The 15,664-nt window shown below is 37.8% G+C and overlaps 2 protein-coding genes across 5 annotated transcripts in view; one reads left to right on the top strand and one right to left on the bottom strand.

Annotated features, from left to right (window-relative positions):
• The window catches only part of mfn1b (mitofusin 1b), a 51,082-nt gene extending 37,358 nt beyond the window's left edge, over positions 1–13,724 (top strand). For all 4 annotated transcript variants that reach the window (XM_079844556.1, XM_079844555.1, XM_079844554.1 and 1 more), the window contains exons 16-19: positions 2,564–2,746; positions 6,857–7,053; positions 8,661–8,795; positions 13,053–13,724. In XM_079844556.1, the coding sequence (XP_079700682.1) occupies positions 2,564–2,746; positions 6,857–7,053; positions 8,661–8,795; positions 13,053–13,122 (585 nt within the window). In that variant the 3' untranslated portion in view covers positions 13,123–13,724. The remainder of the gene's footprint in view (positions 1–2,563; positions 2,747–6,856; positions 7,054–8,660; positions 8,796–13,052) is intronic.
• The window catches only part of traf3ip2b (TRAF3 interacting protein 2b), a 1,379,907-nt gene that overhangs the window by 1,156,255 nt on the left and 207,988 nt on the right, over positions 1–15,664 (bottom strand). The gene's annotated exons all lie outside the window — the stretch shown is intronic.

The following is a 15,664-nucleotide window of genomic DNA, read 5'->3' as shown; positions in this document are numbered from 1 at the left end:
CTCGCGCTCTGTCTCTCTCTCTCGCGCTCTGTCTCTCTCTCTCGCGCTCTGTCTCTCTCTCTCGCGCTCTGTCTCTCTCTCTCGCGCTCTGTCTCTCTCTCTCGCGCTCTGTCTCTCTCTCTCGCGCTCTGTCTCTCTCTCTCGCGCTCTGTCTCTCTCTCTCGCGCGCTCTCGCTCTCTCGCGCTCTGTCTCTCTCTCTCGCACTCTCTCTCTCTCGCGCTCTGTCTCTCTCTCTCGCGCTCTGTCTCTCTCTCTCGCGCTCTGTCTCTCTCTCTCGCACTCTCGCGCGCGTGCTCTCTCTCTCATGCGCGGTAATGTGTGTTTGGAATGGAATGGAATGATTCGTAACATTTTTATAATTGTAACGAGTAACGATGCAGCACATAAAAAAAATATCGGAGTAAAAGTATTAAACTCATCGAAGATATGTACTGAAGTAAAAGTGGAAGTAGGAGAAAAAAATAATACTCTAGTAAAGTACAGATACTGCCTTTTAGTACTTAAGTACAGTAGTGAAGTAGTTCTACTTCGTTACTATACATCTCTGCCAATACATTGCCTGACACTGTCTTCTCACAGCTAATAGCCATTCAGTGCAACGATACAAGTGCTGTAGTAATCCGTCCTTTTATATCCCGCCTCCTTCTCCCCTTCATTGAAGAAAAATCGCGTTCAACGTGCAGGTACGTGACATTATAAATGCACGTCAGGGCTCGACATTAATGCTTGTCCGGGACAAGTGGATTTTTTTGAAGGGGCAAGTGAAAATTTTTTTACTTGCCCGACGGACAAGTATCCTGGTTAAAACGTCAAAACAAAAAATAACTAGGGAATCACCAAAGTGCAATAATGATTCTGATTCAGTGTAAGTGGAGATCGATAGTGGATAATAATATAAAACAAACTGAAGTTAACAAGGTTGAGCTGTTGAGGCTCGCGCAGCCTCTCGAGGAGAAAATCGAAAACAAACGAGCGCCGCTTGCACACAGAAGCTCAGTTAACATACACTGTTAAAATTGTGCAGTTTTTATATTTATAACATATGATACAGTTAAGCAACATCACACTAAAAAGAGTGTTGTTTTCCTGAATACCATCATGACTGAACATGACACTGATTTCATACGCCAGTTCCATAAACAATTTAACATTGAGTCACTTACATTTTAGAAGTAATATGGACTGTTTTTGTTCTATTTCAGCAGCGAAAATAGTTCCAAACAAATATCACAGCAGAACCGTAACGCATCTCACAGCAACAGTGTGTGTTACTGAATGATTCAGCGTTTTAATGAATTGGTTGAATCAAAGATTCAATATATATCAATATTTCCAATAGGCCATTCGTAAACGACCGCCAAATTCTTGAATGATTCAGCCGTTTCACTGAAGAATAGTTTCATCTTTCCAACATTTCTTATTTGAATATTCAAAAATATTTAAAATAATCTCATAACATTATTTAATGCAGTTGTAATTTTTCAGTGTAAATGATTTAATTTGATGGGTAACAGCCTATAATGTCTTATTCTAATTTAATTTATTGATTAAATTTAAGAATATAAAAGGAAAGCCGAAGCATACCCTATATTTAATAAGATTATGGAAAAATGCCCTTTATAAAAAGGTACAAATATGACAAATATGCATATTTAAATATGTCAAAGCTGATTGAACACTGGTGAGAATATTGCTTCAGTATAGATTATATTTACAAAAAAAATCCGGACAAGCACATGTTTTACTCGGACAAGTGAATGACAGATTTACTTCTGGACAAGCGTGTGAACCGGCTTAATGTCGAGCCCTGCACGTAATGATAGTTAGTAGACTTATATAGACGTATACATTTTTACAAACAATGCCACCAGCAGAGATGTACTGAGATGGAGAGGAAACAGGGAGGAAAGGCACCTAATTTAATAAAAAAATAATAGTTTTGTAATGTATTTAAAATTACAGGCTATTATAAAAAAAACAAGTCTACTAATAAAACAGTAGATATGGTTCAAATTTATTTTATTATAAATATGTGGCTATATTGCAGCGTTCCTTCAGTGCTTGCCTGTGTCCCAATGTGCATACTATCCATCTTAAATAGTATGTGACATTAGTACTTTTCAGTACTATTTAGGGCAGATAGTGTGCACATCTTGTTTTTTTCACGGTTTGCAGTGTGTGTGTGTGTGTGTGTGTTCACTACTTACTGCCCCTAATATGTGTGCACTAACTCCGACTATGGGTTCCCATAATTGGCCTTCACATCACTTTTTCTCTTTTTCCATCTCCAAACCTCTTCTGTTCACAGCTGATCGGAGGATATTGCGTGTCCTTTATTGCAATTTGATGATTTTTTGTAAAATCACATCTGTTTTTGCTTTTCACACTCCGAGAGGTTTCAGTTTAATATGTTGCAGGCTCATTGAGAGTTGGCACTGTTTGTATTGTACCAGTCGTGTTGCTCTTTGATCTGTTTTTAGTCTGGAAGACACGAAACGAGATCTGAGATCTGCTGTCAGACTCAATTCAACATTTTAATGCTCTATATTGTTGTTTTCTAAGCTGATGGCGCCGCTGACCCCCTCCGCACCGGCGGTGGTCCAGTCTCAGATCCCCAGAGCTCCTGGAGGTCAAGGTCAGATTCAGGCATCAGCGGCGCAGGAGGAGCTCATGATGACCATGGTGAACAACCTGGCCTCGCTCACCTCACGCACCTCTATGAGCGTGATCATCGTTGGAGGAGTGGTGAGAACGAGCTCAGTGCTTCTGATCCATGCTTTACAGAATTCACTATATTTTATATACAATATATTAGGGCTGGGTATTGACACAAATTTCACAATTCGATTAAATTTCGATTCACAAGCTTTCGATTCGATTTTCGATTAATCGAATATCGATTATTTTGGATATGTATCAGGTATAATACATGGAACATTTTCTCAAGGAAAACTAATTTCTGAACTAATGTTGTAAACTGTGGGAGTCATTTGAGACTACATTAGCCTACTAATATTGAAGGTACAAATTAACAGATTTGTATACAAACACTTAAATTACACTAAATTATGTTTTTTTTTAATAATAATAGTTATAATATTAACTTTACAATTACATAATCATAATTCTACTCCAATTAGTTTTTTTGAAATATAAACATTTAAAGGGTGGCTGTCATAAAAACTTGCCAGATTTATTAAATATTGAAGAACATTGACAGTGAATATCCTATGTAATGTGATGCATATAATTTGCAAAATGTTCCTCTCTAGAGTTAATTTTTCTAGCTGACTAACGAGTTTATGGACACTGGATATGGTTTTTCTGAGGTAACTGTGACGTTACATGACATTGTTTACTTGTAAGCCGTTTTACTCACATCTTTCTGCGGTTGAAACACTGATTGAGTTATTCTATGTGACATGATACGGATTTCGGTAAGTTGTCCTGTATCTTTTAACACACTTTCAAAAGCTCATTCGTGTTTATTTCGCACTGTAACTGGTATTAAAACGGAAGAGAAGATCCGTTCATGTTTGCTCCGCGCTGCCGCTTCTCTTGAGCTGAGCTGCGGCAGAGCGATCTCACACCACAGCGCCAAAACGGTATATGTTTTTGAATTTCGTAAAAAAAAAATAGACTAATTGATTCTTGGAATTTAAGTGTGAATCGATTAAAATCGAGAAATCAATATTTTTTACCCTGCCCTACAATATATATATATTAGTGCTGGGAATCGATAAAAAAAAAAAAAAATTAATACAAAATTTTCTGTAATTAATTGCGCTTAATCGCAAGTTTTTAATATTTTAAGTTTTTAATATTTTGATATTGTAATAATTTCAGTTACTCTCCAAATTAATGTATAAACAATTTAAAGACAGTATATTTTAAATATGTGTTGTATTGTCATCTTTTTATGAATGAAGGCCAGTATCACTGATACTAATGTCTCTATGAAACATTAATGACGTTACATTACAGTATAACTGAAAGCTCCCAATTTCAACATTTATTAGGCTTTAAAAAAACAACTTTTAATTTAAGTGAACTTAAAACAATCTTTACATAAACCCAAAATAATAAATGTTATTTTTACCCATGGCCTTCCCTGTTAGACATATACAGAAATGTAATAGTTATCAAACACCTTTCTTAACTGCATAAATAATAAATGAAATATAGATTAATCATCATTAAAGCTACAATTTTCTCTGTTCACGTTGTTTTTTGATGATCATTAATGACAGGCATCATCAGTGCTACTGTCACTTTAAGAACAGCCGCTGATCTCACGCGCTGTCCCGCGCATCTCATTTCCTCACAACTCTTTAAGTTCATTTAAGACGTTATTTAACTAATTTAAGACCCTAATATGAGTACTCAAAATTCTCTTTGTTGTTGTTATTGTTTGTTCATGAGCAAAAGAGAACTCGATGTGAGCAGGAGACTGAGGCGAGTCTGTCTGTGCGTCGTGTGTGTGTGTGTGTGTGTGTGTCAGAGTGTCCCACGATTAGCTGACATGAGACGCTGACACACACACACACACACACACACACACACACACACACACACACACACACACACACACACACACACACACACAGGACACTGACACACAGCACGTTCTCTTGTGTCTTGTCGCGCTTGGAAGCATTTACATGAATAGGAGCATTTTTAATGCGTTAAGCTGAAAAAATTAATCGCCCGCGTTAACACGTTAATTTGCCCAGCCCTAATATATATATATATATACTTTATTAAAACATCTCGTCTTTTCCAACAAAATATTGTATAATATGCAAGGTACACATTTCTAGTAATTGTGCAGTTCATTCTAATATCAGAAAGTTTATGAAATTTCTATTTCTCGTTACTACCAAAACGCAAAAATATATAATTTAATAAGAAAGCTTATATTGACCTATTAAGATTTAGTTTACATCTACCTTTTGCTATTTTATTGAAAAGTTTTCATAGGTAGATCAGTAACAATTACAATTTTAACAAAATACAATAGATTTGTTGTATTTTGAATCCAATCTTTCTTATGCTGCGTTCACACCAAACGCAAATAGAGCGTCTGGAGCGAGTGATTTCCATGTGAAGTCAATGTAAAGATGCGTTTAGCGCGGGGCGATTTCGCCTCATTCGACACGCCTCAATTGAGTGTCTTGCCCAATACGCACGTTACGCGCGAGTGATTTTATTTGGTGCTTTTTGTGCATTTACGCGTTTGAAGCTAATTCGCGTCTGACGCCCGAGTTGAAAAATCTGAACTTTGGCGTCTGTTCGCGCTGCATTAACCAATCAGGAGCCTGCTTGCTGCTGTCACATGGGGAAGTGACGTGATGAGAAATGTAATTTACGTTTCTAAAATACGCGTAATTTAAAGATACTACTATTATTGTGTCACGACAATGTAGTTTTATGACTTTTTCAGGTGAGAATGTAGTTTTTTAATTAATCTTGTGTAGATCTGACGGACAATCTTTGGTCTCATGAATCGCTGCCAAATCGTTTTGACTGAGGGCAAAGTGAAGTTTCATAACTTTATTTTTTTAGGCTACTTAACTTCCCCGTTGTAGCCGACTAGCGCTGCGACATTAAACAAAAAAAGACTGGGTTCTGTTTTATGTTATATTTTTTTTTTTTACGAATGGATTCAAAATGTTCAAGCGTCCAACTAGACACGAATCTTTATTTGCGTTTGGTGTGAACGCAGCATTAGGTATAAAGTTAATCATACTGTATTTCAAAGTTATTTATTCATTAGTTTGAATATACCTTGAATCAAACACTACATTAATATCTTAGTTGATCATTCAATGTACCTGACTTCAATATTTTTGACAAAACGAAACTGCACATTTTCGGTAGTGGTGGTAATGTTTTGGTAGCGACCACATCACATCACAGAATTTTAACTCTCATACTAAAACACTACTAAAACATTAAAATACTAATGATTTGCGTAATTGTACTAACATTTTGTTTATTTCCTTCAAATAAAGGATTATTTGTTCCCTTTTGTCACTACCAAAACAATGATGTCATAACCGAAACTTCACCACAGTTCGTTTGTGACTGTTTCGCTAGTGACAATTTTCGATACTTTTGAGCCTAGCTCTGAGATGCTAATCAGCACATGGTTAGCTAGCACAGTTCTGAACAGATGTACACACACAAAAACTACATTTTATGGAATAATAACACAAAAAAGTGTGCATAGTTGCAGAAAAAAGGCGTTCCTTAAAGTTACATCGATTTTCAGACGTTTGAACACATTTAACTCAGAATGATGGGCCCTATCTGCTATGAAAGAGGCTATGAGAGCGAGGGACAGGAATATTTCCAGATCAAAAATGTAGGGGTGTAGATAAAATCAGTCTCAGCCAAAGTCACTTTCGAACTGCGAGGGGAAATATTTTGTTCACAATCGTGTGAATTCCTATTGAAATGACTGGATTTTGCTCATGAAATTGTGCTGAACCGCAAATGTTGACGCACCGGATGACACCCAATATCTGAATCATAATGTGTTTGAATCATAAATGAAGATACTTGTTATTAAATCAGTAGATGTAGTGTAAAAGTGAGGTCACATTAGCGAAAAAAGTCCTTTGTCCATTTACAGTGTAGAAATGTATGAATATCTTTCAAATCAAACGTCTGTGAATTTGCAAAACCAGCGTAGGGAAATCTTTGGCCCTCATGTAAAATTCCCAAACATTTGAATTCCCATTAAGATGACGATTTCACCCCAAAAATGTTTAATTTAAGACTTAAAATGTGAACTTATCTTCCCCGGGTGGAAACGAATGCATTGAAGTTGATCTCTATACCTTTTGTTAGGTGTGGCGCACAGTTGGCTGGCGTCTGATCGCTCTCTCCATGAGTATGTACGGCATGCTGTACCTGTACGAAAAACTCACCTGGACAACCAAAGCCAAGGAAAGAGCCCTGAAGAGACAGTTTGTGGAATACGCCACCGAGAAACTTCAGATGATCATCAGTTTCACCAGCTCAAACTGCAGCCACCAAGTGCAACAGTAGGAGCTGCATTTTCACACACAACATTTGAGCTTTGTCCATGAGGAAGATTTTGTCCAAACTTGGAGGCCACTTCAGGTGGAATGAAAGTCTGGGTTATGGTCCATGTAGACAATACAGTTAGCAAGTCGCTTGAGATTAATATGGCTTCATGTGCAACAGTAAAAAAACAAATGTGATGTCCGCACTCTGATTTAACTGCTCCAGTGTATTGCAATGTTTCGACCAACAGGTCTTCGTCAGGCACTTCGTTTAGATGTATAGGTAAAAATTGTGTACCATATCAGCGTTTCGTCCACATGGATCTGCCATTTTGGGAGCATGAAACCAATATTTTTTGAAACCGGGTCCCAGAGTGGATAAATCTGAAAACGACACCCTTGCGTTTTCGTGTGTAATAATTTGAAAAAAAGAGAAAGAAAAAGAAAATGCATAAAATAATAATAATTTGAAAAAAAAGAGAGAAAGAAAAAGCAAATAAAATAATAATTTGAAGAAAACAAAATAAAAATATAGAAAATAAATAAAATTATAATATGAAAAAAGAGAAAGAAACAAGAACAAAAATAAATAACATAATAATAATTTGAAAAAAGAGAAAAATAAATATATAAAATAATAATAATAATTTGAAAAAATAAAACCGAAAGAAACTATAAATAAATAAAATAATAATTTGAAGACAATAAAAGAAAAAGAAAAATATAGAAAATAAATAAATAAAATAATACATTATTTGGAAAAATAAATACATAAATAAAAAATTATCATTTGAAAAAATAAAAGAGAAATAATAAAAATAATAATAATAATTTGAAGAAAATAAAAGAAAAAATATAGAAAATAAATAAAATAATATGAAAAAAGAGAAAGAAAAATATAGAAAGAATAATATATATATAAATAAAATAATAATAATTTGAAGAAAAAAGAAAAATAAATTAGAGAAAGAAAAAATAATAATAATAATTTGAAAAAAAAGAGAAAGAAAAAAGAAAAATAAATAAATAAAATAATAATAATTTGAAAAAAGAGAAAAAAAATATGAAAAAAGAGAGAAAAAAGAAAGTAAATAAATAAAATAAAAATAATTTGAAGAAAATTATAATAAAAAAGAGAAAGAAAAAGAAAGAAAAAAATAAATAAAATATTATGAAAAAAATTTGAGAAAAAAAGAAAATAAATAAAATTAATTTATAATAATAATAATAATTTGAAGAAGAAAAAAAAGAATAATAAAAAAGAGAGAAAAATAAATAAATAAATACAATAATAATAATTTGAAAAAGAAAAACGAAACGTTGCAATAAATGGGGGCAGTTAAATCAGTGTGCGGACACCACATTGGTCTTTTGCTTCAGTGATTTCTCTTGTCCTGCCGCTGAGCCCTGTTTGAGGATGTGCACGCCTTCTTTGTATTTTTGACTCTTCATTTGCATAAGTAAACTGCTATTGCTGACGTATCATTTTCTGGTCATACTATAGCAGAATAATCCATTCCATGTTTCATTGCTGCTCAGAAATCAACTTCATTGCAAGTGCAGTTCTGTGCATGCAGATATAAAATAATTCAGTTCCTGTATGTAAAAGTGTTTGTCTGGTGCAGGGAAATCGCCAGCACGTTCGCCCGACTATGCCAGCAAGTCGACATCACCCAGAAGGACCTGGAGAATGACATCCAACGCCTCACTGACAAGATCCAGAAGCTGGAAGCAGTACAGAGCCGATCCAAAGTGCTCAGGTCAGATCTGGATACAGTATTTCAGCATGTTTACACACTCGCCAGTACGCTGAAAACTCCCACTAATCAGCTTATTGAATTAATATGTCCTGGTTTACATGCAAACCAAGGCAATTCCTCTGTAGTGATGTCAAAACCTAATCATTTGTGCATTATGTGATGTTGAAGAGGACCTATTATCTTTTACAAAGTGTTGATTTTGTTTTTTGGGCTCTGATTAAATAGGTTTTTATGCTTGAATGACTGAAAAACATTCTTTTTCTCATATTCGCCATTGTTGCTGCACCTCCCTTCTCAGTCTGTCAGTAACGCTCTGTTTAGTTCCTGTCTTAATAAAGCCTTTATTTTGCATATGCCTTGGGCGGGAATTATTAATAATTGTTGGCTTTCTTCTTCTTCCGCTCTGGAAGTCTATGGCAGTCCAAAATTTGACTTATGTTTGTGTTAATAACTTTTGCACTATAACAAAAAGTTATGGAATTCAAGTCGATAAGTCAAATCGGTCTCAAAAAACGAATTTGACGAAGTGCCCGCAAAAATTAACGCGATGCTATATCTCCACAACGCTTTATCATATTCTGACCAAACTTGGTGTGTGTTATGCCTACCATGACCTGAGGCAACCTGCACAGTTTTGGCACAGTGCCACCTAGTGGTCTGGAGATTCAAAAATTGGCTATTTTTGCTTTATAACTTAATGCTTTGGCCAAAAATAATAAACGTGGTCTCTTTAAATTCCCATGTCAGCCATTTTGGGTGTCAGCCATTTTAAAATTTGGTCAAAAAAATCTATTTTTTACGAACGCATTGGCATATCTTTACAGAACTCGGTATGTGTCTTCGGCACCATGCCTGGACAGTACTCAAAAAGTTTCACCTTGGGGTCAAAAGTTTCCCAAATTTTCCAAAAATGCTAACTTTTGATTAAATGTGATTATTGTAAGGAGCTGGTCTTAATGGATTCCTTGGATCATGCCTAGAACATAGATACTAATTTTGCCATATTTGCTTAACTTCCTGTCCGCCATTTTTATTTTATTTAAAAACCTACTTTTTTTTTAACTCCTCCTAGACTGTTTGTCTGATTTTCTCAAAAATCAAATCGTATCATCTTCAGACTGTGCTGACAAAAACTTATGGATTCCGTGTTGATAGACGAAACCGTTTTTGTATACCGCAGCAACGAAGTTGAGGCATGATGCCAAAATGACTCTTCAGACTGTATCTCTGCAATGCTTTAACATATTGACACCAAACTTTGCATGTGTCATTTTCACCTCACTCTGACCACACCACATCAATTTTGTAACAGCGCCACCTATTGGTCAAAAGTGATAAACCATTAAATCACATTACTAGTGGATGTTTTTGATTTTTCAGGCATTTCGCCTATCTACCTAAATCTAGCCTGATGTTGTCATACTCAATTCTAGTCAGAATTTGAGTCTGATCTGCTCCGTTGGGCTGTGATTATGGGGCGTGTTTCAACCGAACCAGGAAAGACCTCAATTGGATAGACCTACAACCAATCAGAGCAACGGAGCGACGCATAACGTTAGTTGTCAAATGTCAACAGAACTCAACTGCACTGTGTTGCCAAGTCCGCGGGTTGAAGCGACCCCAATTGTGTGATATACAGACCCAGGAATGCGAATTTTAGCTGCCAGCCCTGCCAAAATAACACATATGTTACCCCCCAAATGCCATTTTACCCCCAGGAAAGCTATTGGGCTTGTTTTTGGCTAGTTTTGAGTAGCAATTGGGCGGGTTTTGTTGTAAAAACTTGGCAGCCCTGTCTGCACGCACGCTGGAATAAGTAACGTTAGAAGAAAAAGATTAGTGTAAACGATCTTTGCCAGTGTTTTAAAAAAAGAATTTAAGGATACACAGAGTACTTACCAACACGATCATTTCTGAGAGAAATAGTAAAGGTGAATGCATATACGAACAAGTTCTTCGTTTAGGATTAGAACAAATTCAACCTAAGCGCCTTTGATGACGTGGATGATTACGTTACTGTTGATCATCTGTCCATCATCGTATAAAACCCGTCCTGACAATATCATTGGTCCGAACAGTTTCTGTTGGGGAATAATTACTCCTCTACGGATCAAGTCCAGACCGAACTGCCCAAGCTCAAATGTTGTGGGCGGGGCTAAGTTCAGCTGGCATCCAGGCTACCTAAAATCATCTTAAAATGCCTTTAATTGCTCATTGTTACAGTTGCTCTGATGCCCAGCAATGCTTGCATGACTTATTGTGCCTTCTTTGTGCTTGGCTCCTTAATTGCTCCTTGCAGTAATATTTTAAATAAGGATTATTGTGACGTTTTGGTACCCAGAAGACAACTCAAGACTACAATGGAGGCGTTTCAGGGAGTTCAAAAACAGTGACACTGATTTAGAGAATAACTCCTGCTGGAGGGACTTTGTGCAGCAACATTAAGGCCTGTTCACACCGGGACGATTTTCCTGCGCGTTTATCGCCGACGTTTAACGCCTCGTGACTAAAGAAAGGGCACCAGTGTGAGTGTGCACACCGACGCGCAAAACGGCAGGCGTAAAAGCGTAATTTTTTTTTAAAACGCTTCGGTTCGTTTTTTTATTTTGACGCGCCGAGTTAAAAACTGGCCGACCAATGAGATCAGCGCTTTAGTTCATGTGCCTGGAGCTGCTGAAGTTACAGTAAAACACCACTTAGTGGCGCTCAAGCACAAAACGGTCTTGCAGAGCACACATTGATACGATGAAGAGGAAGTAAGTAGACAAAGAAGAAGATGAGCTGCTAATGCTGCTTGCCAGTTAGCAAAAAGTGTGTGAATGGTTTTGGCAAGCACGTAAATACACTCAACTAAAGGATTATTAGGAACACCTGTTCAATTTCTCATTTATGCAATTATCTAATCAACCAATCACATGGCAGTTGCTTCAATGCATTTAGGGGTGTGGTCCTGGGCAAGACAATCTCCTGAACTCCAAACTGAATGTCAGAATGGGAAAGAAAGAAGATTTAAGCAATTTTGAGCGTGGCATGGTTGTTGGTGCCAGACGGGCCGGTCTGAGTATTTCACAATCTGCTCAGTTACTGGGATTTTCACGCACAACCATTTCTAGGGTTTACAAAGACTGGTGTGAAAAGGGAAAAGCATCCAGTATGCGGCAGTCCTGTGGGCGAAAATGCCTTGTTGATGCTAGAGGTCAGAGGAGAATGGGCCGACTGATTCAAGCTGATAGAAGAGCAACTTTGACTGAAATAACCACTCGTTACAACCGAGGTATGCAGCAAAGCATTTGTGAAGCCACAACACACACAACCTTGAGGCGGATGGGCTACAACAGCAGAAGACCCCACCGGGTACCACTCATCTCCACTACAAATAGGAAAAAGAGGCTACAATTTGCACGAGCTCACCAAAATTGGACAGTTGAAGACTGGAAAAGTGTTTCCTGGTCTGATGAGTCTCGATTTCTGTTGAGACGTTCAGATGGTAGAGTCAGAATTTGGCGTAAACAGAATGAGAACATGGATCCATCATGCCTTGTTACCACTGTGCAGGCTGGTGGTGGTGGTGTAATGGTGTGGGGGATGTTTTCTTTGCACACTTTAGGCCCCTTAGTGCCAATTGGGCATCGTTTAAATGCCACGGCCTACCTGAGCATTGTTTCTGACCATGTCCATCCCTTTATGACCACCATGTCCCCATCCTCTGATGGCTACTTCCAGCAGGATAATGCACCGTCACAAAGCTCCAATCATTTCAAATTGGTTTCTTGAACATGACAATGAGTTCACTGAACTAAAATGGCCCCACAGTCACCAGATCTCAACCCAATAGAGCATCTTTGGGATGTGGTGGAACGGGAGCTTCGTGCCCTGGATGTGCATCCCACAAATCTCCATCAACTGCAAGATGCTCTCCTATCAATATGGGCCAACATTTCTAAAGAATGCTTTCAGCACCTTGTTGAATCAATGCCACGTAGAATTAAGGCAGTTCTGAAGGCGAAAGGGGGTCAAACACAGTATTAGTGTGTGTTCCTAATAATCCTTTAGGTGAGTGTACTGTCTCTCTTCTACTCCTGTGTGACAAGCGAGTGTCAGAAGCGGAAAGTAGCGCAACACCACCTTGTGTCCTCTTTGAAAATGCATCTCGATTCTTCTGTATTATGTTGTCCTCCTTAGAAAGGTTTTTGACATCTGTAATCTTGATGATTTTCAGCTGTTTGTAATAATGGACATTTTTTTTTTTTTTTACAGACATAAAGCCACAGCTCTGGAAAAGCAGTTGGAGGATTTCAGCTCCCAGTATCTGCGTCCTCAGCCCTGACTCTGAGTTCACACGGACACTCGGCTCCTTCCAGAGAGTGATGTAACTCGTGAACACTGTACGCCCTCCCGTTACGCCCTGCTGTTTAGGGAATTCACAGATCGCCAGATGTTGCAAGGAATGTGGATGGGGGGAAATGTTTCTTGTAGTTAAACGGTAAAATTTGTATTCTTGAGTTAAAGCTGGCTTAGTGCTGTATTTTGGTTGAAGTTTTTTCTGTACAGAGATTATGCCTCACTGAAACAACACTGTTTTGTAAACTGTGAAACTGCCCAATGAAGGAAAACATTAGAGGTTCAGCAAAATTAAGGTGTAAAACTTTTTTTTTCCTAGAACAAACGTACTTATACCAAGCCTTTTTTACCGAGCCTTTTTCTTCCGAAACAGAGTTTATGCCATCAGACAAGGAAATCAGATTTTGTAGATTTGCCTTTTGATCACAACGCCTATTTTCTACGTTCCTTGGTAGTCGTTTCAATGAATCAAACTCACTATTAAAATTCTCTTCATGAATTTCCTGTTGTTTCTAAACACATGTAAATGCAATTCCAATGTAAAAGCTCCTCATATGTAATAAATATAATAAAATATTACTAAATTGTTCTATGCATTCCATTACTGTGTGAAACAAACTCTTGACGTAATAACCTTAAAGGGTTAGTTCACCCAAAAATGAAAATTCTGTCATTAATTACTCACCCTACTGTCGTTCGACACCCGTCAGACCTCCGTTCATATTCGGAACACAAATGAAGATATTTTAGTTGAAATCTGATGGCTCTGAAAGGCCTCCATTGGCTCAATGGCACGGTTCACTCTCAAGACCCTTAAAAGGCACTAAAGACGTCGTTACAAAGTCCATCTCACTACAGTGGCTCTACAATAACTTTATGGAGTGACGAGAATAGTTTGTGTGCGCAAAAAAACCCTAAATAACGACTTGCATAGTGATGACGATTTCAAAAAACGGCCTCATGAAGCTTCGTAGCGTTATGAATCAGTGAGTCGATTCAGCTGTTTGAATCGCCAAATTTCAGCAGTTTGACGGTTTGACACACGATCCGAATCATGAATCGACTCACTGATTCATAACGCTTCGAAGCTTCAAGAGGCCGTGTTTTGAAATCGTCATCACTCTATAAGTCGTTATTTAGGGTTTTTTTGCACACAAAAACTATTCTCGTCACTCCATAAAGTTATTATGAATTTTCATTTTTGGGTGAACTAACCCTTTAAGATGTTATTAAAGGCACAATATGTAAAATTTTTTGGATTATCCAAAAGCCACTAGAACAGTGTTATATATTTTGTGTACTTACATTATCCCAAATGTTTAAATCCAGAGAAATCGTCAATTTTAACCAGGACACGGGCCGTGCGTCGCCTATCAATGACATCATACCGCGTTACCCTCAATTTCCGGTTTTATTTTGTAGAAACCATGGAAAATCCCCAAAATGTGTTTTATTAGACAGGTGAGCAACTGTTTGGATCATTCATGGACAGAAACTAATCATTGTTCTCCAGCTCAACACAATTAACGGTCGTTCACACCAGATGCGAAGGAAGCGAGAATAAATCGCGCTGTTCGCGTGTAGTTGGACGCTTGAACATTTTGAGTTTATTCGCGCGTGACATTTACTTCACAACAGATGCGAATTCGCGTCATGGGAGGGGCTTCTGCCAGCCGGCTCGTCTCGTTGTGAAATGGCTGACATGGATTGTTTTAAAATACGGCGAAGAAGCTCAATTTGCCGGCTTTAGCTAGCTTGTAGTCTCAAAATATATATATATATATATATATATATTAGTGCTGTCAGTTAAACGCGTTATTAACGACGTTAACGCAAACCTATTTTAACGGCGTCAATTTTTTTATCGCGAGATTAACGTTCTTTTTGGTCTAACAAACTTTGTAGTTTTTTCACATGCTGTTGCAGCAACTAGTAACGTTAGAAAAACTACAACACCACTCCGGATGTAGCTAGACCGGAAACAAAACATCAGGCACGCTGCGGCTGCCCACACTTGTTTGGGCCATTAATAGAGTAGACGTGGATGGCAAGCGTGAGACGCCGAAATGAGAAACGTATTATGCCATGGTTTAACTCAGGGGTCTTCAACTAAAAGTGCTTGTCTTGAGCGCTGCTTTCTGCTCTGGTGGTGCATTCACACCGGACGCGAATGAAGCGTTTTGCGCGAGTGATTTAAGTCAATGCAAAGACGCAAATAGACATTCTGCGGCGCGAATTAAGCGGCGTGCATGTCGCGTCATTCTTGTCCGGTGTGAACGCACCTGCATGCTTGACCGCGCGTCTGGGTCTGAACGTAACAGTGAGCATTGCAACGTTAACTGTTTCATTAGCCTACGTCAAAAGGCTTCGCGGTCCGGATTCGGACCGGAGTCCGCTAGTTGGCGACCCCTGGTTTAACTGCACTATAGGCGGAGTCCTAGTTTACCTTGCATGTGCACTTTGTAATTTTATTTTGTATCCCCCTATTTTGATCCCTTAGAAAGGGCTGTTGAAGGGGCTGTTTGTGC

The sequence above is a fragment of the Gobio gobio genome (assembly GCF_949357685.1).
Source record: "Gobio gobio genome assembly, chromosome: 19".
In the NCBI taxonomy this organism is placed as follows: Eukaryota; Metazoa; Chordata; class Actinopteri; order Cypriniformes; family Gobionidae; genus Gobio; species Gobio gobio.
This window is presented reverse-complemented; position numbering and strand designations above follow the sequence as displayed.